Raw genomic sequence first — 21,936 nt, forward strand, 5'->3', positions numbered from 1 at the left:
CTACACAGAGTACAATTACAGTTCTAGATATTTGGGAAATAAGACAACATATCAGAAAGACAGATAGGGGATGCTATCACAGATACCTTTATTTATTCTGAAATTAATTTAAGGCTTTTGTAAGTTGTCAAATTGACAGCACAGGAAATGGAAACCCACAGAATGTATACAGCATGGACAGTGACAGAGCAAGATTCTCCACTGTCATACCAATGTGCTTGAATCGTGATTTGGAAGGAGTTGTTCATGGACAATTCAGTCTTTGGCCTATGCACCAAAACTTCTATTTATTGTCAAATGATGGTTGTTACCAGTCTACTAGACTCCACATGTAAGTGAGATCAGAAATTGTCTCACAGTCATTGCCAGAAGGGTCCAGATTCAAACTATGACTTAGCTGTCAAAGCTTCATATATGTTACCAATTCCCTGAGATGTTCAGTTCTTCCAAATAAAGACTTTTAATGAAAGCATGGTAGATAGAAAATATGCAACATAAGTGAATGCAAAACTCTTTTTTGTGACTGCACACGTAACTAGAGGCACAGCAAACTGGAGACATGTTAGTTATGCATGATCATCCCTAATGATAGAGAATAAATTGTTTATTCCAACCCTCTTGTGTTACATGTTATAGTTATATCACAATCAATTCTACCTATATTATAAAAATTTGAATGCTTTTGTAAGATCTAGTTGATAAAGGAACATATTTCAGTTTTCAGCTTTATCTAATAAACCCCTTTCTCTTCACAGCATAGTGAAAAACCAATGAACAAATAAGGCTTAATGGCTAAGGTGCAAAATGGAATGTCAGACTTAACTTTGAAGTTCAAGACTTCGGCAGCATGCAATCCACCCTCAATTTTATTTAAACAAAACCCAATTTGTGTATATACAGTATTCTGAAGAGGGAGTGACACATCTATAAAAGAAATATTTATTTTTTAAATGTTTTAGTCAATGAGGTAAATAAGAATAGTTTTATAAAAGTTCATATGAATTCAACAGCCAGGATCACTTTGAGGAAAAGCATCTGGATCGTCCAGATAATTACTATATGTTTTTTATCTAAAATATGCACTATTAATTGATTTATGTTCAGAAACATTCCAATGTATTGGGTAAATACAAATGTCTATATTTCTTTATAAAGCATGTTTTATTGGGTTGGTAGACTAGATTCAAAGGTGCTTTTCTGATCTTTGGAGTAAATGCATCTATTCTAGGTTTTGAAATATGTATTTTTATTTACTAGATCATACTATATCCATGTTTGATATTATATCCAGTAATAGTGAGTATTACAGCAGAATTTTAACCTATATGCACATATTAAAACATGATACATGTGAAAAATCTCACAGTTCATAGGCAGTTCATAGTAAATTAAATAAAAACAGTATGATAAAAGCATAGTCTAAAGCTCATGTGATTTGCTAGCAGATCTCTAAGTGAGATATTTTCCCTATTACATTGCTACTTATTTGTTATTTTGGTAATATGCAATGATCATCTGAAACACTTCAGATTACAACAGAAAAACTTTCTTTTTATATTCTATATTTCATAGCATTGTATGTCACATGACATATTAATAGGATCATGATTCACATTCACACTAATATGGCTATTTATATTCCCTGATACTCAGTTAATACTAGTAGATCCCAACCTGGGGAGGTTGAAATGTTGTTGACTGTAGCAGGCATACTTGTGTAGTATTAAAAGCTGATATATGCTACTCTAAGTATCCTTTCCTGTAAACGGTTTTTGATACCCAAGCTCCAAGGGGTCTATTCTCCCCGATGCAGACACATACTTCTGTTAATTATTATTATTATTTCCATGATAGCTGCTTCGATATGAAAATCTCAAAACACTTAATAAACCTTAATTAAGCCTCAGAGAACTCCAAGCCATGAGGAATTTATTTTACCTATTTCAGAGTGTGTAAAGTGGAACAAAGGTATTTTAAGGCCAAAATTTTAAAACTTGGATGTCTCAAGCCAGGCACAAAAGCCTATATATTTAAACACCTATATGAGTGGCCTGATTTTCAAAGATGCTGAATTCCCACAACTCCTACTGACTTCAAAGGAAGCTGCAAGTGCTCAGAATCTCTGAAAACCTGGCCACTTATTTAGAAGTCTAAGCTAACTTTACATTCACAGATTGAAAATTTTAGCCCAAACGCATGCCTATATGGCATTCTTCTTTTGGCGTCGTGTTCAGTACACAAGTTTAGACATCCTAGCACTGGTATAACTGCAGTGGAGCCGGTGACGCACAGCTTAGGCGAGTACAATGAAGACAAGCCTGATGGGTGTGGGTATGTAGTCATGTACAATTAAGCCATACTTCCCCATCTCCACTGCTAAAAATAGCAGTGTAGTGTCCTGCTGCCTCCTTGCTGCTGGAACCTTTCTGCTCTGCAGGAACAGACTTCACCAATAGTGAAATGCTGTGGCAGGAGGAAGACAGGGAGAAAGACTCAGGCAGCTCCCTGCTATTGAGCTTTTCCCTGATGCAAGTAAAGACTCTGGCAGCAGTGAAACCCTTTGGCAGGGGGGTTTCCCCAGTGCCTCCCCCTGCCAGACCCTTTCCTTGCTGCAGTGAAAGATTTTGGCAGCAGGGAGCTACTGAAGCCTTTCCCTGATGCCTAAGTATTTCACCAACAAGTGTAGCTATCTATCACACTGTGGACTCTTCTTGCTTTTCAGAACGGCATGAAGTTACACATATCCTACATACTGCCCTGCCAGTCGTGTGTAAAATAAATGTAGTCTAAGTGACTTGCTCATGGTTATGCAGTGAGTCAGTGGTAGAGACAGGCACAGAACTCAGAAGTCCTGACACTCAGTCCCCATCTAAAGCAATTATTCAGTCCTGCCATCTCCATGTTAAAGTAAAACAATACCAGGGAAAATATCTTCCTTGCTGATTTATTTTTTCTGATTAACCACCCCCTGTTGGGCTTTCCTCATCTCTGTAGCTACTGATAGCAGTTCAGAATTCTCTCTGTTGGGGAAGGAAGGAAAATCCCACCTATTCCAGGTCTGAAAGATTTCAAACTGAATAAGAAAACATCATATTAATTAATGTTTAAAGAATAGATTGGAATAAAATACAGAAATATCAGTCTAACAACTCTTTATACATATTGTGTATGCTATTAAAAGTAATGAAGAAAACTGCATTTTAGGGGGGATCCAGATTGGTGATTATGTTAATCAAAGAACAGAAATTAGTAGATAAAAATGTGACCCCAGTTCAGTAAGCCATGATCTTTATGAACATGTTTAAATCCCATTGAAGTAAATTAAGTACTTTGCTGAATGGGACCTATATAGGCCAACCTAGCACTATTCAAAATAATAAGTAGTAAGAGTCCTAAGAAAATGATACTAGCAGAATGAACTGAGTTAGTTACCAGTATAAACAATTATTTTAAGGCTTAGATTTGACCTAAAAGTTAAAAATACATTTAAATATACAGCCTCATTCAGCCGTGGTGTTAGTCCATTAGTTTAAATGAAGTCGCTCAGGGATTAGTTTGGCCCACAGTGTCCATCACAGTTCTTGGAAAACTTTTTTCCCCCAAAGATGCATCTGAATGGAACAGTGGCCAGTTCATAATGCCCAACAAAGGTCCGAACAGAGAATCAGATTGCCGCACTGCAAATCTCTTCTGCTGCTGTGGCCATCCTGCCCAGATTGAGGGTATTGGTCTTGCAGAATTTGCAATAAATCTCTAAAGAACCACCTTGCCAAGTTCTATACAGCCCCTTTTAATGCAAGATATGAGCCATCTGAAGATTGTTTACTTTGATGCTTTTTGTCTTCTGCAGTTTAGATGGAAAGACAAAATAAGTTCTGAGGCTTCATCAATCTCTTTTTACTCTTTATGGGCACTTTGAGAACTCTTTTCATAGCACGTTTACATCACAGCTTTCCTTTTTCATACTCTGGTTTAGGGCTGAGATTTGGGAAGATAGTCTCCTGTGGCTGGTAAAATGACATTGGACATAAGTGGCAGGGATGTTTAAGAACTACCTTAATGCTGGGGGAGTGCAATATAAGGTCTTCTAAGGCTTCTAAGACCTCTCATTTCGCAAGTAACCATGACTAGAAACATTCATTTAACAGACAGAAGATACCAGGATACAGAGGTTCAAATGTGGGCATGCTGACAGTTTGGAACATCAAATTTAAGTTTCGGTTTGGATACAAATTTCTGGATAGGCTTTATTAGATTCAGACACCAGTTGGGGAAGTATACGTATCTGGGATCTTTTATCTGACCCTAAGATAACTGAGAGACAAGGTGGGCGAGGTAATATCTTTTATTGGATCAACTTCTGTTGGTAAGATAGACAAGCTTTGTAGCTACACAGAGCTCTTCTTCAACTGGAAGAACAAAGGTCTAAACTTCTAGAGTACTCAAAGTGTGCCCTAAGGACACACCCTTCTGTAGGAAGCCTGGGATGTGGGGAATAATTTTTTCTTAGGGTCACAGTTTTTGTCTCAATGCCAATATATGAATTTTAGCCAAATCTTGGAGTTCCCTACATAACAATATCCTAGAAATGATTTAGTTAGAGCAACTTTTTTCCCCAGCATATTCCTTTCCTTAGGAGGAGGCATCTGTGAGGAACTGAAGGAGAGTCTTCTCATTCAGTTTGATGCCACGCAGATGGCATATACTCTTTCTGTTTTTATTCTCTGTATAGGTCTGCTTAGCAGAGAACCCAGAGACAATGTATATATTGTAGTAGAATTAATAGCTACATCTGTCTAAGCCTTCATTTGGTGACTCCAGGAAATACCTTTTTTCCCCATTCATTTTCTAAGGAGAGGAAGGGATGATTGGGGATTAACATGCAGACTATTTGAGGGATTGGGGATCTGGGACAGGAAATGATGTATGATGTTAGGTAGAGGTTGGGGGAAGTTAACAAGTGGGGGAGTGACCTGTTGTGGGGATTGACGTCTGTTTGTAATCCTCTTGATCTATTGAAATGTTTTATTTTTTGTCCACCACACAGAGCACTGGATAAGTACTTCATAAATAAATAAGATACTCATTCCTAGAATATTTTTTAAATCTCTGTCTTGTGATTGACCTTGGAAGCAGATGTCTAGCTTGAGGTTGACTGTATCAATGAGAAATATGATTGAAGATTTCATGATTAAAGCACTATGGTGACTGTTGATGAGGTTGCCTGCTAACCACTATGCTTTTTTTATGTTTGTTTCCTTTTATGTACATTGCCTATATGATTGTCAAGGGAATTTCCACTCATGCTATTAAGACTAATGATTCCTGAGGTGACCCAGAGTACCTTTCAGACTTTTTTACTTGGTTTTATGTTGTTACTAACATGTGATGGTTTCTGAGTTTATTCTGAAAAGTTAAGATAGCAGGCTTTTCTGTTCTTAGTTCCAGGACACTCAGATTGAATATCTTCTTATTTGGTGGTTAGATCCCCTGTGTTGTTATATGGACTAAGTATGGGCTGCTATCCTTGAATGTTGTCCTCCATTATTACTGTTTCTCTTGGAGGAACATCCAATAATATCCTTTTCATCACTGTCTCCTTACATTGCTAGCTTATTATTCATGCTGACTAGAGATTAGTACCAGTTCTTCATAAAGAATCTCTGCAGCTATCGCATATGGAATCCTGCCAAGCTTGTTATATCAATACATGAAACCACTGTTTCTTGTAGCTTGAGTTAGACACTAATATGTGCTTTTTTTTGCCAGTGTTCCATTGTGAATAGCCAGCCAAACTTATCTTCTTGAATCTTTTCTCTGTCAAAGGCATCTCTCATCTTGTGTCACTATGTTGAAACAAGCTTTTTTTTGTGGAAATTTATTATGAATCCATGTTTCTGTATTTCTGTTGCTGCAGAGTTAGTTGCTTCCTATACTTGCTCCTATACTCCTATGATTATATCCACACTAGAAAGTCATCCAAGCACAAGTATTTGTAAATTCACTGAGACCTGAGCTTTGCAACCATATCTATTAATAACTCAATGAATCCCTGAGGCACTCAATGTGATCTCAATTGAATGAACTTATACTCACAATGTTTAGCTTGGTAGTGAGAAATAGAAACCTTCCATGCCAGTTTTAGTGGCATGTAGACCTCTGAAAGATCTATGAATGTTATTAAGTTTCTTGATGATATGGGCCTTTGCTTGATTACAATTTTGGAAGTATGTGTCAGGGTCCTCACAGCTGAACCCAAACCCAGAGCATTGCCTTCAGACACATCCTTAAACCCTGCAGCAGGGGAGAGTTCCTGGCTGCTTAATAGGGTTCCATGCCTGCAGCTATTTTCTGGTCCTGCTCCCTACTCTCAGCTTCTTCCCTGCTTCTGCCTCTTGCACTGTGTTCCTAGATTCACCCCTTGTTTTTTCCCCCGGCTCAGAGTTCCAGATTTCTGCGCCTGCCCCTGCTCCGGCTAATAATCTGGTTCTGATGCTTGAATTTTGATTCCTGGCTCTTGATAATGGTTCACTACCTGGACTTGGTATCTCCAGTCCTGATTTGGGCTCTTGCCACTAGGCCTGGTCACCTCTGCCCCACTAAGCCACTTTCCTGCCCTGATCATTAGGTAAGACTGACTACAGCCTGGTCCGTAACAGTATGTGGCTGTATGGCGTACTCTACCTCAATTTATTCTTTCCTGCTACCTGTGCTTCCTTTTCATTAGGAAACTGAACTTAGGAAATGAGAAATGCTGCTATCTCAGTAGAAGTGATCTTGGCTTGATTTGTCTCCTCCATTGCCTCTGTTCCTAAACATGTTTCTTTTATATCCTGAATTCTTTCTAAAATTTCTCCCTGAGTCCCACAGGAGCTCTAAAAGGGCTGTCTGTTCCTTTAAGGTTGATTATCTTCTTTTCCTCTTGGGTTTCTGAAGGAAAGACATTTTTATTTATTTATATTTTTTTGTCTGCTGCATCAGCTTCTACTTTTCACAGCTTCTCCCTGAACAGTCTGCTTCTTTCAAACTTGGCAGGTGATAATAGTTCTTCAAAGTTGGCTGTCTGCCTTCCAAGGACACAGCAAGAGATATCTACTAGCAACAATACTGGGTGCCATGGTCCTTAAGGGAAGTTTCAGGAACCAGTGATTATCTCAACTATGAAAAATGATGCCAAGAAGTATTCTGGATGATAGATTTTAACTTCCTGTCCTTTGAAACTTCTATATATTTTACTTTGTTACACTAAGCAGGAGCTGGATGGCAAAGCCAGTGATGAGTAGCGCTAGATGGGAAATGGTTTACCAGACAGATTTCAAAATTGTTCCCACCCTGAATATGGACAAAAAGTCAAACTCAAAAAATTTTAGTGAACCATAAATAATAATACAAAAAAATCAGTTCAGGTCAATTGAAATTTCATTTTGATCATTTTGAAATCTTTGTTTAGAGACTATCAAAATATTTTATTTTGATTTTAAGTGAAGTGGAGTGGATTTCTGAGTAGAGAAATTAATTGAAACAAAACCATTCCTGCCAAAAGTTTTGGTTTCAACAAATTAGCATTTTCCAGAGAAAAAACCATTTTGCTGAAAAACTCCCAACCACCTCTACAGTGGACTACAGCCCAAAATTTCTCCTAACTTCCCATATGTTTCTTCTTTTGAAAAGACATCTTGTTGTGCAATAATAATCATGGCCTTTGTCAGGGATGAAGCTGCATTTACTTTTTGGAATAGAGAGGAACTTCGCTGCATTTTCTAAGACTTATCTGAACTATCAAATAGTGATCTTATTTTTACTGGGATTTTCCCTCAAAGTGTGTTTAACAGAACTCAGATCTCTTTCTTGGGGACAAACATTAGCTGTTGATTTTATTTTCTATCTTCAGCTTTTCCTCAGAAATATCCAGGTTGGTTATCACTCTTCTGAATACAGAATTGAATGATTCTACTGAGGCAGACATTCATCTGACGAAGTGGGTATTCACCCACGAAAGCTCATGATCCAAAACGTCTGTTAGTCTATAAGGTGCCACAGGATTCTCTGCTGCTTTTTCATTTACAATAGCCGGTAATTTACACATTCAGAATTTCAGCATTATCCTTCCTCCATTGAGGAACTTTTCTGCCTTCAAGATCCATGTACGGAAGGAAACGTACATGAGGCTATCCTCATTCAGCCATCCTTACCTCTGCCCTCCAGGGGATCGGGATGCATGTTGGGGAAAGGGCAGCAGAAGAATGGATTGGGGGTGAGCAATCCCACTCAGAACATCAGTACAGTTGGGGAACATGCACATCTCCTCCCTCTGGCTCCATAGTACTAACATGTAAAAGATAATACAGCCTGCCTCGGCTTGTTCCACGAAGCCTCCTCACTGATGGGGCTCCTCCTTTAGGTGAATTTCTGGGGCAACTGCAACTAGAGCAGTGTTCTCAAGGAGCGGGTCACTGTGGGGAGAAGAGCTCACTGAATGACTCAGGTGGACCTCCTAAGAATCCTCAAAGTTTGTGAGTGGGCCCCACAGCAGGTTTCATGTGGTAGAAGGTAAAGGCACATCCAGCCCCTTCCAGACTGAATGACTGAGGATTAACCCTGTGAAGAGATTTCCACTCTCATTAGTGCCTTCCCAGGGAAATATTTTATTTTTCTGCTAAAATAATGGGATCAGAGGATCTGGTTAAAAACTCTCTTTAGCAGAGGACTTGATAAGAGATTCAGAAAAGGGCTTTTTTAAAATAAATAGCCTATACTTCGTTGATGGTCCCCACACTGAAGACCATCAAAACAGTCCTTGGAATGCTATAGGAGATGATGTGTTTCTCCTTGCTCACAGTACAGTTGGGCCTAGAAACTGGATAGCACTTAACCCCACTGTAGTTGTGAAGCATCTCATCATCTCGTCTGTCTAATAAGGATCCCGCTGAAGAATTGTCCTGACCCACTGTTTAAGTAGCAGTCCCGCTGGAGTCTCAGTATCCCCTTCCGCAATGGTCAGATCTTTAATCCTCCCTCTCTGTCTTGGATATATTAACATATTTATGCTTACACTTTGGATGCACAAATGGATGCACATAAGGCCACTGAAACTAATTAGGATTAAACTGACTACAGTTCTTTGGTTCATTTCCCTGCAGCCTCCAATGTCAGTCTCTATTCGGCAGATCAGTTGAGAGAGTCCTGTTGCAGGTACAATTTACAGATATTAATTCAGGCACGTAAGGCATGTAGCCTACTGAAGTCAATGGAAAGCCATGATCCAATTCCACTAAAATCAGTATGAGTCTTTCCACTGATTTCAATGGCAGAAAATTGGGCCCTGTATTACCAGACCTCTGGGTATTTGTATAGAGATTATTACAGCAACCTATGTACTATCCTCTTTATCATATGGTACAAACACACGTATACACATAGTTCCAGAAAAAAGAGTTGGATTGATTCTGCTCTCACTTATGCCAGAGAAAGGCCCTGATTCAGTAAGAAAAGCCAATGGTGAAATTCCCATTGACTTCAGTGGATCCAAAATTTCTCCCATGTGACTAACTTTAAGCATGTGAGTGATCCCACTGGGCATATAGTTAAGTACCTACCTGAAGCAGGATCTATATCAGGAGCAAAGAAATCAAAGAAGTGACCAGTGCAAAATTAGTAAAAGGGATATCAGAATAAAGTTAAGTATGTGCTTAAGTGGTCTGCTGAATCAGAGCCCAATTATTCAGCACCGAGAAGGATCAAGCTGCTAGCTTACCACTGTGTTTAATGGGAAAATTACTCTTAAACTTTCTTAAAAATTACAGTTTAGTTGTAGTCTGAAAGGTAACTTTGCAAAAAAATAGTCATTATGGGGTTCCATCTTTATTGTCTCTGTGGCTTCCAGAAAGAATCTGCTTGGTTTATAGGTGGAAATCTGTTTTCTTTTACTAACTGAGACTCCTGAAAATCCAACATGAAAGTCAAATTGGACTCTTTCTAGCTCACGCTTCAGCAACAATACAGATTTTGCATTTGGAACTCAGTAAATAGTTCTGTTCCTTCTGCGTGAACCAGAATAAAACCCAGTTCCCTCTCTCATAGCTATATTGGCTTTGCAGTGCTGAAAAGAGTGAAAACTTATTTTAGGCAGTAAAGTAAATAGATATGTCTCAGAACACACTCAAGGGACATCTCTACTAAGTAAGATGGTACCATTTTTATGTAGTTACTTTTGAAAGCAAAACAACCATATGTTAAGCTTTCTAATATTTACTCTTCCTACTTGGTGAGAATTTAAGAAATGTGAGTAGGTCAAATCCCAAAGTAGTTGTGCGCTATAATTTTCAAGTAGTACATTAGAGACAAAGGTGTTGTTTTAAGTAAGGAAGCAAGTTATCAGGTGAATTTTTAGTTTGTGTGTGATCTTCCCAATTTCTTCTATGCTTACCAAGCAGATGTCTATGTCACTGTGCTGTTTACTTCTCAGTGATTAAAAACTTTAGTGTACAAAGGGAGTAACTTATCTCTTAAAGACCCATGAATCCTTTTTGAATAACCTTTTATTATTATTTTTTGAAGTTCTAATCTATTAAGGTTATTATTGCTCCCAGGAAACCAATAGGGAACTTTTCATCCATTTATTTTACTGTTCAGTAATTTTTAGATATTATTTTTCAAATTCATAATTCCAGAAAATGTTGCCATATCCTTTTTCTTAAAAATAACATTTTTACTGAATGTTAAGTCTATCAGAGATCATAGTTTTAGCAAATATATACATAGCAAACAGCAAAAGCTTGTCTGGATAGGTGTATAAGTTTGCCTTTATTTCTTTCTTTCATTTCACTATGTAAAACAGTTCTTCTTACTCAATAGACTAGTGCTTTGTACGTATTCTGAGTCATATTTAGTCAGTAAAGTAAGTAGATAAGTTTTCACTCTTGTCAGAACTTCATAGCCAGTATAGCTAAGAGAGAGGGATCTGGATTTTTAAAGGCATGTGCAGATTAGTACAATCTGATGGAACAATGAGGTGACCTTAAGATCATTAAGACACAATAATGGATCTTGAATGAGTATTATCAATTCTGTGCTCTGAAATCCAGACCCAAATATGAAAATACACAAAATGCATTCTGTATCCTAGTTTGTTTTGGTACTTTAACATTTTAACACTTCATGGAAGGTTGCATGTATGTTTGTACAACTAGATTTAAAATGTTTTTGACCAATCACTTGTGATGCTCAAAACAAAACAGAAGCTAGTTACAACATTGTTTCTACACATATGTTAAAGTTGAGAAGGTGACAGTGTGTTATTCACCTTTTAAAGTTAATAAAAGGATGTCTGGAATATTTTCAATAATACCCAGACCTATTCGAAATAAAAATATGATTTTCTTAGTCTCTCTTAGCCAATTAAACAACTGCCATTTAGGAGCCAATTTAAGTCTATTAAGTACAATCCTTTATGTACTTTTCTGCTTGAAGGAAAAGACTGCTTCCAGCAGCAGGAGTATCAGATTCTTACAGCATCCATGACACTTGTAAGCATTCAGTGGTCAGAACACCACTACATATCCTTCAAATGATATGGACCAGTGAAGCTGGAAGGTATCTTCACTGAACCAAACAGCCTGGTATCTCAGCAATCCACCAGGACATGAGCCCCAGCATGCCCCATGGTGTGCGGAATCCAGACTGAAACAGGTAGTGGGTTTTGCATTTTGTCAACTGTTCTGAATGTTGAAATCTAAGGATATTTACCAGAAATACTTTTTGCTGCAAATGTTTGTATTCATTTTTTATTCCAGTATCTAGCAATAGGAATCATTTAGATACTTTGGTGATGAGTGCAAACAAAACTCTAAAACAGAAAGAGATCATAAACGAAGGCACTTATAATATTTCTAAAGCTAAATCATCTTAAAAATAGATTTTCAAAAAATATTCTGCATTAACAGTAAAATATCATGTCATTTAAAATCTTAATATTATTCCACTCTTTCCTATTAATACCAGGTATTAATAATAGCCCACTTAATGTTAATAATAGATAAAATGCAGAGCAAAATCTTCTAAACATGCATTGATTTTTGTAATACTGTGTCTCCACATTTGCTTTATATCATTTCATTTTTTGAACAAAATGAAGTACATGCCTATTGTAAGAGAAGAAAAATTAAACCCTTCAAATATCCTTTTAATTTAGTTTCCATTTACTAACTACTCATTAAACTATATGGTATGCTTTCACCTCCTGACACTAACCTCACATTGTCAATCTTCTACATCACGATTCATTACCTCATTAACATGAAAATAACTGAGATGTCATAGATATAAACATTATGAAGTCAGAAGTTTTGATGCATAATATGTAATTTATCTGAACATCAATAATATTAGAACAAGTATGACTGCAATTCTTCTTACAAAAATCAATTAATGGGATTTAAGTATATGTATTATAGTTTAAAATGTATTGTATTGAAGATGTATCCCCTTTTTTAAAGAGAGAAAATTGGGGGGAAATGGCCTATACAGTAATAATTACAAGAACTTCTCAAGTCATGAATCTTTACATGCACAGTCAAATCTAACGCTTACACTTTAATGCTATGGATTAGGTGTGATATCTTATGGAGTTATGATGATTACCACAACAGAAAGATGGGAAGCTCACAAGATACTAACTCCTAATGCAAACAGCCCAGGGAGCTCATAATAGGATTTAAAACTGACGCTAATAAACCATGCCTGTTTCCCATACAGTCTTCTTTCCACATTATATTTTAAGAGGTAGCTACTAAACTGTAATCCTCTTTGCAATACACACCTCTAAAAACAGTTTTGTAAATGGATAGCTACACATATACGAAACTATACGGTGTTGTAGTGTCTGGGAAACAGCGTAGAATCTTTTCCACTTTGCTGTATTTGCAGCCACCCGCACTGACAGTGGTGTGCAGTAGGAAATTACCCCTCCCCCTCTTTACTCTAGTCAGTTTCCCGTTAAACGTGTCCTAGCGTCATACATTTATGGAGAGATTTGAAAAGACAGAAGGGTTTTTCTCTCAAATATTAGACAGATCAGCATCAACTTCGGCATCAGCAACTTCTCTGATCACTGAGAAAAGGGGAGGGAACAAGAAAAGTTTGTTTGGCAGGGCTGGGGGAAAAGGGGAGCACTGCAATCCTTCATTTCCATCTTTGTCTTTTTTGTACTGAACAAGATGACACTGAAGAGATATGATACTTCATTATCCAAAGTCCATTCCCGGAGACGAAGGTAGGTTAAAATATTACAAAGATGTACAACTAGCTAGGGCTACAGCAAAACCTTCCAGAAACGTTAGCTGCATAGCACAATCACTCCATATCAAACTGACCGCACAGATCACAACTATTGGATCCCCAACACTACCCACGTTTTTGCTCCTTTGGGGTGTAATACGCTTGGTATTCCTCTGATGCGATTGTGGGTTTTATATCTGATACCTGTGGATGTGTCTGCCCCCCACCCGCAGCTCAGTGTGTGGGTGTGCGAGAGGGGGCTCCTTCCTCCCCTCTGCATGCTCCTAGCCCCAGCTCTCGTCCTTTGTTGGATCTTCTCAGGTTGAACTCAACTTTTACCCCTCCAGGCATTTATTGAAAATCACTAAGTTTGTGGCTGAATCACCCCCACCCCCTCCCACTTGCCAGCCACTGTCCTCCATTCAGCTCCCCCCTTACCTGCTGGCCAGGCTCTGCCTGCAGTGCTGCCTGAAGGGCATCAGGTGGTAGTTCATGGCGTCCAGCAGCAGCTTCTGGCAGACCGGGTCGGTGCGCATGAAATCCACCGACTGGACCCGCTCCACCAGCTCCGGGGCCGGAATGAGGGCGAAGCGGAGGCGCTTCATGAGGTCCGGGGCGTATTGCATGCGGGTCTCCCGGTCGTGCTCCAGCCAGAGCACGGACATTTGGAAGAGCGCCAGCTCCGATTCCACAGGGGGAGGCAGCGAGTCGAGCAGGGCGCGCATCTCCTCGAAGTTGAGCAGCAGCACGTCTTCCACCAGGTACTTGTTGGCCAGCTTCTTGGTCTCCTCCAGGCCGTGCAGGGCGGCGATCTTGCACACCTGCTTGTAGTTCTGCACCGAGATCTGGTCGTTGAGGAACTGCACGCACAGCTTGGTGACCTGCGGGATGTGCAGGATCTTGCTGACCGACAGCACCTCCTCCACCGTGTCCAGGGACAGGGTCACGTTGGCCGTGTACAGGTACTCCAGCACCAGGCGCAGCCCGATGGACGAGCAGCCTTGCAACACCAGGTTGTTGATGGCTCTGGGGCTGGCCAGCAGCTTGTCCTCTGGGGAGGAAGAAGGGGTGCCTGGCTCCTCCTGCTGCTGCTCCTTGGGGGGTCCTCCCAGGCCCAGCCCGTCCTGAGCGCCAGGCCCCAGCGCCAGGGGTTGGGGGTGGCCGCCACTGCCACTGCTGGAGAAGAGGGATCGGAAGTACTGGGAGCAGGAGGCCAGCACGGCCTTGTGGCAGTGGAACTGCTGGCCCTGGGCCGTCAGGGTCACGTCGCAGAAGAGCTGCTTCCTCCACAGCAGGTTGAGGCCATGCAGCAGGTTGTCGCTGTGGCTTGGGTCGAAGGTGGAGGTCCTGTCCCCGGATCTGGACATGGCGAGCAGCCTCAACGCACCTGCCTTTAAACCCTCCTCCAACCTGGGCAAAGGGGGCAGGGGAGGGAAGGGGACAACAATAAACACAGAGCTTTACAGCAGGCCTGGAGCACTCATCATTGCTAGATGTGCATGTTTGCAGCGATAGACTCTCCACTCAGCCCTAAAGCCATGCACAGCAGCAGCAAGCTGGCGCCGGGTGCACCTGGGGGCTGGACGCTGCACAAGCTCCTGGAGCTGGTGCCTGGCGCGGGGGCTTTGTCCTCCATGCACAGGTCTTGTGTAACGAGGGAGCAGAAGGAAGCAGAGGGGCAAGGCTTGGAAAAGCCCCCCTCCCCCCCATTTGCAAATCGTGCTTGTTTCCAGGGGAGGAGCGAGAAGTTGGGGGCTGTTTTCAAATGTGAAAACTCTGCGATGCCCCGAGAAACTAGCGATGCCCCGAGAAAAACCACAACCCCCTCCCCCGTCAGCCCAGCCCCCGCCCAGCCTGTTGCTCTCCCTCCCTTCTGCTGCTGGCGGCTCTACAGCGCCGGACTCCGCTGCAGGCCGCGCGCGTTTGTGTGGCCCCCGGCGGGGGAGTGGGGGGCAGGAGTTGGCAGCCTGGCGCTGGGCAGGCGGAGGAGGAAGCCCCTGGGACTGGGGGGGGGGCGCTGGGCCTTGTCCTGCCCTCTGGTTTCTTCGCCCTGGGCAGCGGCCCGCCGGCTTTTAACTCCGCGACTGTGGGAAGTCTGTCGGGGGAGCGGGGGGCGCCGCTGGCATCTGCCTTCCCGCCACTTCCCGGAGACCCCCTTGCTGCGCCGGATGGCGCCGTCTGGGGCCGGGTCAGGGCGCCGCGTGGTTCCCTATACGGCACCTTCGCGGGCTGGAAGAGACGGGGCCGGGGTGGCCACATCCCCCTCCGAGAGAAGCTGAGCCCCACTGCTCTTCCCCATCTCGCGGACCCTCCCGCGGCCCGGCTCCTCCATTGCGCGCCGGCCGCTCATCCACGAGCACTGGCTTTCCTTATATTCCTTATTTACTGGCGGGGCAGCGGGGGGGTCTCCCGAGGCCACTTCTCCTGCCCCGCTCCGGCTGAACCCCATCCCCCACTGTGCCTTTTCCAGCAGGGTTTTAAGAAATCTCCACGAGCCTCTCCCTTTAAGTGGCCCGGTCAATTCTCCCCCTCCGCCCGTCCCTCCCCCCCCCCCACCCCCCCCCCCCCCCCCACACTCTCTCTCTCCTCCTCCTCCTTCTCCCTCCCCTTCTTTCTTTCTCGTTTGCCCATTTCTTGCAATTGGAGTTTATTCTCCAAAGGCGTTTGTTACACAACTCCCCCCTTCCCCGCCAGCAGACACACAAATACACCCTGCTCCTCCCCAACAACAAACAAACCAGAAGACACAAGAAAATACACACAGACGGCTAGACACAAGGCCAGAAACTTACCTGCTCCACAACCAGCGGCCAAAGTAAAGGTTCACTTAAGCTCCCCCCCCAAAAATCAATTGTCCTTCCTTTTTAAAGGTTTGATCGCTCCTTCCAAAAAACCCCAACCTTCTGGTTCCCAACTCGGAGCAGTCACTCTCTACAATTTATTTTGTCGTACATCATTTGATCACCATGAATTAGCAACAGCAAGAAAATGTAGGAGAGGGAGAAGGAGAGAGAGAGAGAGAAAGAGAGAGAGCGCAGAGCTTTCTGCAAGAGAAGAAGAAGAAAAAATGTACGTGTGACAAATTATGCTACCAAGAAACAACACATCATTATCCTTGGGCCTGGGGCTCAGTGAGTCGTAACGAGAGTAATAGGAAATCCACGGTTGGGGAGAGAAACGGTCGTGCATGGCCAGTGGAGAGAGACCATACAGGGGGATGGATGCTGGAGAGACTCGCAAAATTATGGCTCAAGGCTATTGTAAAAATTGTCGAGCGTAAATGACTGCGATTTCAAACATCTTTGGAAGAAAGAAGGGGAAAAAGCTACTCCCCCCCGTCCTCTCTGCCTCCCTCCCTCCCTCTCTCCCTCTCTCTCTATAAAGAACCGTCAAGTTTTAGTGCGCATTGCTAATTAGTCAATTTCTCTCTGCCTTCACAGGCTGGCGACTTTGCTGCTGAGCTGAAACTGCTAATTTCTGTGACCAGCTTTTTTCTTAGCTGTGATCTGGATGAATGAGTAGCTGTCTCACAGAGATGACAAAAATAAACTCTAATCCCCCCCAAAATTTCCACTACATCTTTCTCATGCATAGATTTATAATCTTCAAGCGCCTTGTGCAATATGCAAACTTTTTGTGTGTGTCTGTTTATATACCGTTCAATTCAGGTTGCACTATATTTGTATTCTGCCTTCCCTCTGGATGGGAAGGAAATAACGTCTGATCTTAATACACAATATATTGTCACTTTTTTTCTCCCCCAACGTTGCATTTATGTTATTGGTTTGACAGGTTACATCCTCCCTCCTTGCATATGTGATGGGGCTGGGGGTGAGGTAGACAGGAGACGAGGAAAGTGAGGCTAGTAAATGGTATTAATGGTAAATCTTTCCCTTTACATTTGTTCCCCTGCACTATTCAAGATTTATGATCTTGTTTGAAGGCATATTTTCTCTATCCTTTTATGTGGTTAGACAACCGTCTCTGAACTTCACTGTCAGCTCTTCAACAGATAAGGGTTCAGAAGTCACAATTTTTTTTATTGGAAGATTAGCATATTGTCAGATTTGTCTTTCGGTTTGGAGACTTTGCAATGCAGAAACCTGAATCAAATGGCAGGAAAGCAGCTGCTATTTCACAAACATAACCTTTCAACTTTCTGCCAGATCTGATGCCTTAGGAACATGCACAGCTCATGGTTTTTTGACTCCTTTGTAGAATTAACAATTGGAGGGAGTTCTCTTTTAGGCATTTTGGCTTTTTTCTTACACCAAGGGGTATTTTGGTAGAGGACATGTTCTTCACACTTTATCTCATGACATACTACACCCTCACATTTATAGCTCTGTTCTTCTGTTGTCAAGTCTCCATTCAAGGCGTGTGTGTGTACAGGAAGGTATGCCCTTGAATGAAATGTACATGAAAGGAGGTTGAAGAGCACTTACAGAAAGTTTTAGCTGGTGTGAAATCCATAAGCACCACTCTTTCCAGCTAATAACAGGATTCTTATCATTAAAATAAACACTAAGGGTGTTTTCTTAAAAGGCAGCCCTCATTGTCTTTCTCCTTAACTTGCAAAAAGATACCAAGATCTTGAAATGCTGGAACTGAAAGAAGCTGGATTGTAACTCCCAGGACAGTTCTCACTTTAACTTGCTTTTCTGGTGACCCAAAAGAAAAATCTACTTTGCCATATCTTTTCTTTTTTTTTTCTTATAAAAAAGCCCCCTCCTTTTAGAGCAAGAATCTCCTTCCTACTCTGTAGTGCTGCTTTCCCTGGATGTGAACTGTCACTAAATTGTGGTAGATGGGAAGAGCAATTTTTATATCATCTTTATGCTATTAAACTTTACTATATTACTGCTGTAATGGCTGTAAATAATCCCAGTAGTTTTTTGTACAGTTCTTCATTAAATGATGTGTCACATACTCTTACACGCTATACGTTGCAAAAAGATGTCTTTGAAGGTTTTGACTGACCCAGCCAACATCTTGCAGATTTCTAGCACTAACACATTGAAATGCTTTGCTCAGATTTAAAAAGGTAATATAAGCATCTGTAATAAGCAGCTCTGTATATCCTTTAGGATACAAAGAATGGGGATCTCTTGCTTATGTTTAGGACTCTTTGCCCCGGTTTCCCCTTGTTAAGAATTTTTATTCGCTTCACCTTAGAATCCAAACTGATGGGATGAGTTCAGGCAGGCCTCTTCTTCCTGGAGAGAGTGAGGAATGCAGTCAACAAGGTCTCTGTCTTTTGATGCTATACAATGCTTCATTTGCCTTCAGTGGACCATCTTGTATGCAGGACAAACACTTTCCCTTAATTAATGTTTCTTTTCCTGTTTGGTGAGTTACACAATTAAAGAAGTTTACAGTGCAAACACTCAAAACAACTATACCATGCAAGTATCAGAGGGGTAGCCGTGTTAGTCTGGATCTGTAAAAGCAGCAAAGAGTCCTATGGCACCTTATAGACTAACAGATGTATTGGAGCATGAGCTTTCATGGGTGAATGCTCCAATATGTCTGTTAGTCTATAAGGTGCCACAGGACTCTTTGCCGTTATACCATGCAATGCAGCTATTGTAAGTAGAATTAATACATGAAGCGTCCTACTAGCATCCCATAAAATCTAAACATTGAACATATTCTTAGAACATGAATATCTATTTTTAACTATACTAGCCCACAGAAAAGCCAGACTAATTTCCAGATATGCATTTGTCAGTGTTCAGTGAAGCCATGGCATCAACTGGCACCAGGTCTGCCAGTATCATACCTTCAGCAATCAGAGTCTTTGCAAGAGAAAAAACTGAGTTAAACGAAATCGGATAACATTTTCAGAAGTCCAGAGGATTTAGGCTCCTAAATGGTGCAGGACTTTTTAAAGTTTTACCTCTCATGTCTATGAAATATAAAGTTATTGTTTATCTCTTTGGGCAAAACTGCCTCCTCCCATGGAAAACAAGCCAAACTGCTCACTTGTTCCAAAAAGGCAGGAGGAGGTGTTCTCCTTACCCACTGGAATGAGCAGGGGAGTGGCTATGCAGAGCTTACAGATCTCCTGAGAACATCACAGACTTCAGTGAATTTACTGAAGATCAAGCTCATCTACTTGCAGGCTCTGAGCTTCCACACTAGCTTCTGAGCCTTCATTCCAACAACTGGGCAGTGCCCGGACCCCACATGGGAGTTGCACAGAATGGAGGGCTCTGCCTCAGGCTGTTACCTTTTCAGCAGAATTGCTGCTGTCTGCTGAAGTGAGGTTAATACATGTTGTCCACCAACCTCTGTTCCTTCATTTCACCACATTCCTCACATGTGGGTTCCTGAACCCATGGAGGGTTCTTTGACAGTCTTGTGAAAGAGAACATTGTGCTGCAGATGCAGCTGAACTCCGCATCACCACCACCACCACCACTTCCCACCAACTGTATAGGAAGGAGGAGATAGATCTTCATGAGCATTAACATGACAAAATAGAGTCCTGTCTTTAAACTCCCAATTAACAATAAACTCAGTAACTGACCAGGGTAAATATTTTCAATACAAATTCATTTAAAAAGGATTATGGTTTTTAAAATTCCCTGTAACATGCATGTATGTAAACTGAATCATAGCTCTATATTCAATTTGTGCTCATTTTTTTTTAATTTTTACATATTTTGTTGCTGTAGTAGACTCATGCTGCGATAGACACCATCATACAGATCAAAAATCAGCAGGTGCTCTTTGCACAGGATCTTAATAAAGAACAAAGGTGAGTATCAATCTGAAACACCTATCTTTTTGTTGTAAAACGTGCTGGTGGTAACTGAATTTTAGCTTACTTCATTGTTTGAGTTTGTGGCCTGATTTAATGTGTATTAATAATATTAATTTAATTTCACAATATAATGTTTATTTTATTTAATTAATTAATATTACTAATAGTAATTAATTATTAATATTAATAGTATGGGTTTTAGGCTTGCCAATCTGTTTGATCAGCAGATAAAAGTTCTTGTCCCAAATCAGGCTCCACAGAATTTACAAAGGACCCTCAGGGGTCACACTGAGACAGATATGGTTGTAAAGACTTTTTTATTAAAATCAATTAAATAGTAAGTAAATGGTAAAATAACCAGAGTTACAAAGTTACAATTGCATTGCTGCTATTCAAAAGATACATATGATAATATAGTATTATATGCAGGGCCGGCTCTAGCCATTTCGCCGCCCCAAGCACGGCGGCACACCACGGGGGGGCGCTCTGCCGCTCGCCGGTCCCGCGGCTCCAGTGGACCTCCCGCAGGCTTTCCTGCGGGGGGTCCGGTGGTCCCGCGGCTCTGGTGGACCTCCTGCAGGCCTGCCTGCAGGAAGTCCACCGGAGCTGCCTGCCGCCCTCCCAGCAACTGGCAGAGCGCCCCCCGCGGCATGCAACCCCAAGCACGTGCTTGGCGCACTGGGGCCTGGAACCGGCCCTGATTATATGCTACAAAGCTTTAGTTAATATACTCACACCCTTCCTCAATAACCTGGTGGTAAGAGACACAGGACCAGCCTTGCAGTTCAGGTTTCTCAATTCTTGAGTGAGAGATGCAGTGCTTAAAGAATCTAATGCTAAGAACTATCAAATCTAATTTAGGGTTTACTTGAGTAACTTAAACTTAAAATCAAAATCTAATAAATTAAGACTAAAACGTAGAGAACCCAAGCTTGGCTTACTTCCCTTGAAACGTAAAGTTTAAGAAGAACAATACAGCCTACTAATAGTAGCAGTCATTGTAGATAGATATAATAGAGAGAGCGGAGGAAGTAAGTGAGAATAAGTAAGAATACTCTAGCGAGGTGGGTCACCTCTTTTATAGGGTACAAGTGCTGGTAATCCTTCCTCCTATGCCCAAATTTCATTCCTCACCCACAAAATGTTAAGGTATGCTTACTCCATAGGCTAATATATATGTGCGTATTGATGACATAAGTTTCCTTATGCTGTGTCTGTTAAGTCTGTGGGTACAAACTGAAAACCCCCCTATGCCGTTCTTCATTGTCTATTGGTCTAGATAAAAGATCCTCGACATATGTGTGGATACTTATCTATTTAGGTAACAAGTTATAGGTCAACTTTACTTTTCTGGGTAAAAGGTCTTAATATAGATATGCTAACTTTGCCTTAGCTTAACATACAGGATATGACCTGTAGGTCTCTTGCATTACAGCCAAACTTATTTTAATATAAATCTATAAACCTATTACATTAAACCAAATACTTAAACTATAAGAAAAGATATATAGATATAGATAGATAGATATAGATATGCAAGCAACCAGGTTAATCCTATAGGCTACAATGTACAGAACTTGCCTTTGTGTGATTGATTCGGGCTGCTGAGCACAATCAGCAACTTGCATCTCTGCCACTATTGCTTTGAAAATGGCAGGACAGACATGACTAGTTGGTAGCACTCAGAAGTATCAACCCCACGTAGATGTGATTTCTCATTATAGCAAACTAAAATTCACCCCCTCCAATCTTAAATAAACAGACAAGATATATCAGTTCTTCAGGGCAGGCATAGTGTCATATCGTATATTTGGACAGCACCTAGCACTACATCATGGAAGACGTATTCTTGTTAATATTACCACTTATTCCAGATAACTTTATATAATACA

General features: G+C 41.3%; 1 protein-coding gene across 1 annotated transcript in view; it reads right to left on the reverse strand.

Moving 5' to 3' along the window:
• KLHL14 (kelch like family member 14) overlaps positions 1-14,642 on the reverse strand; it is a 77,162-nt gene extending 62,520 nt beyond the window's left edge. The window contains exon 1 of the mRNA XM_032765265.1: positions 13,714-14,642. Within this exon, the coding sequence (XP_032621156.1) occupies positions 13,714-14,642 (929 nt within the window). The remainder of the gene's footprint in view (positions 1-13,713) is intronic.
• Positions 14,643-21,936: the final 7,294 nt, after the last annotated feature.

This window comes from Chelonoidis abingdonii, chromosome 2, assembly GCF_003597395.2.
Source record: "Chelonoidis abingdonii isolate Lonesome George chromosome 2, CheloAbing_2.0, whole genome shotgun sequence".
Taxonomy (NCBI): domain Eukaryota; kingdom Metazoa; phylum Chordata; order Testudines; family Testudinidae; genus Chelonoidis; species Chelonoidis abingdonii.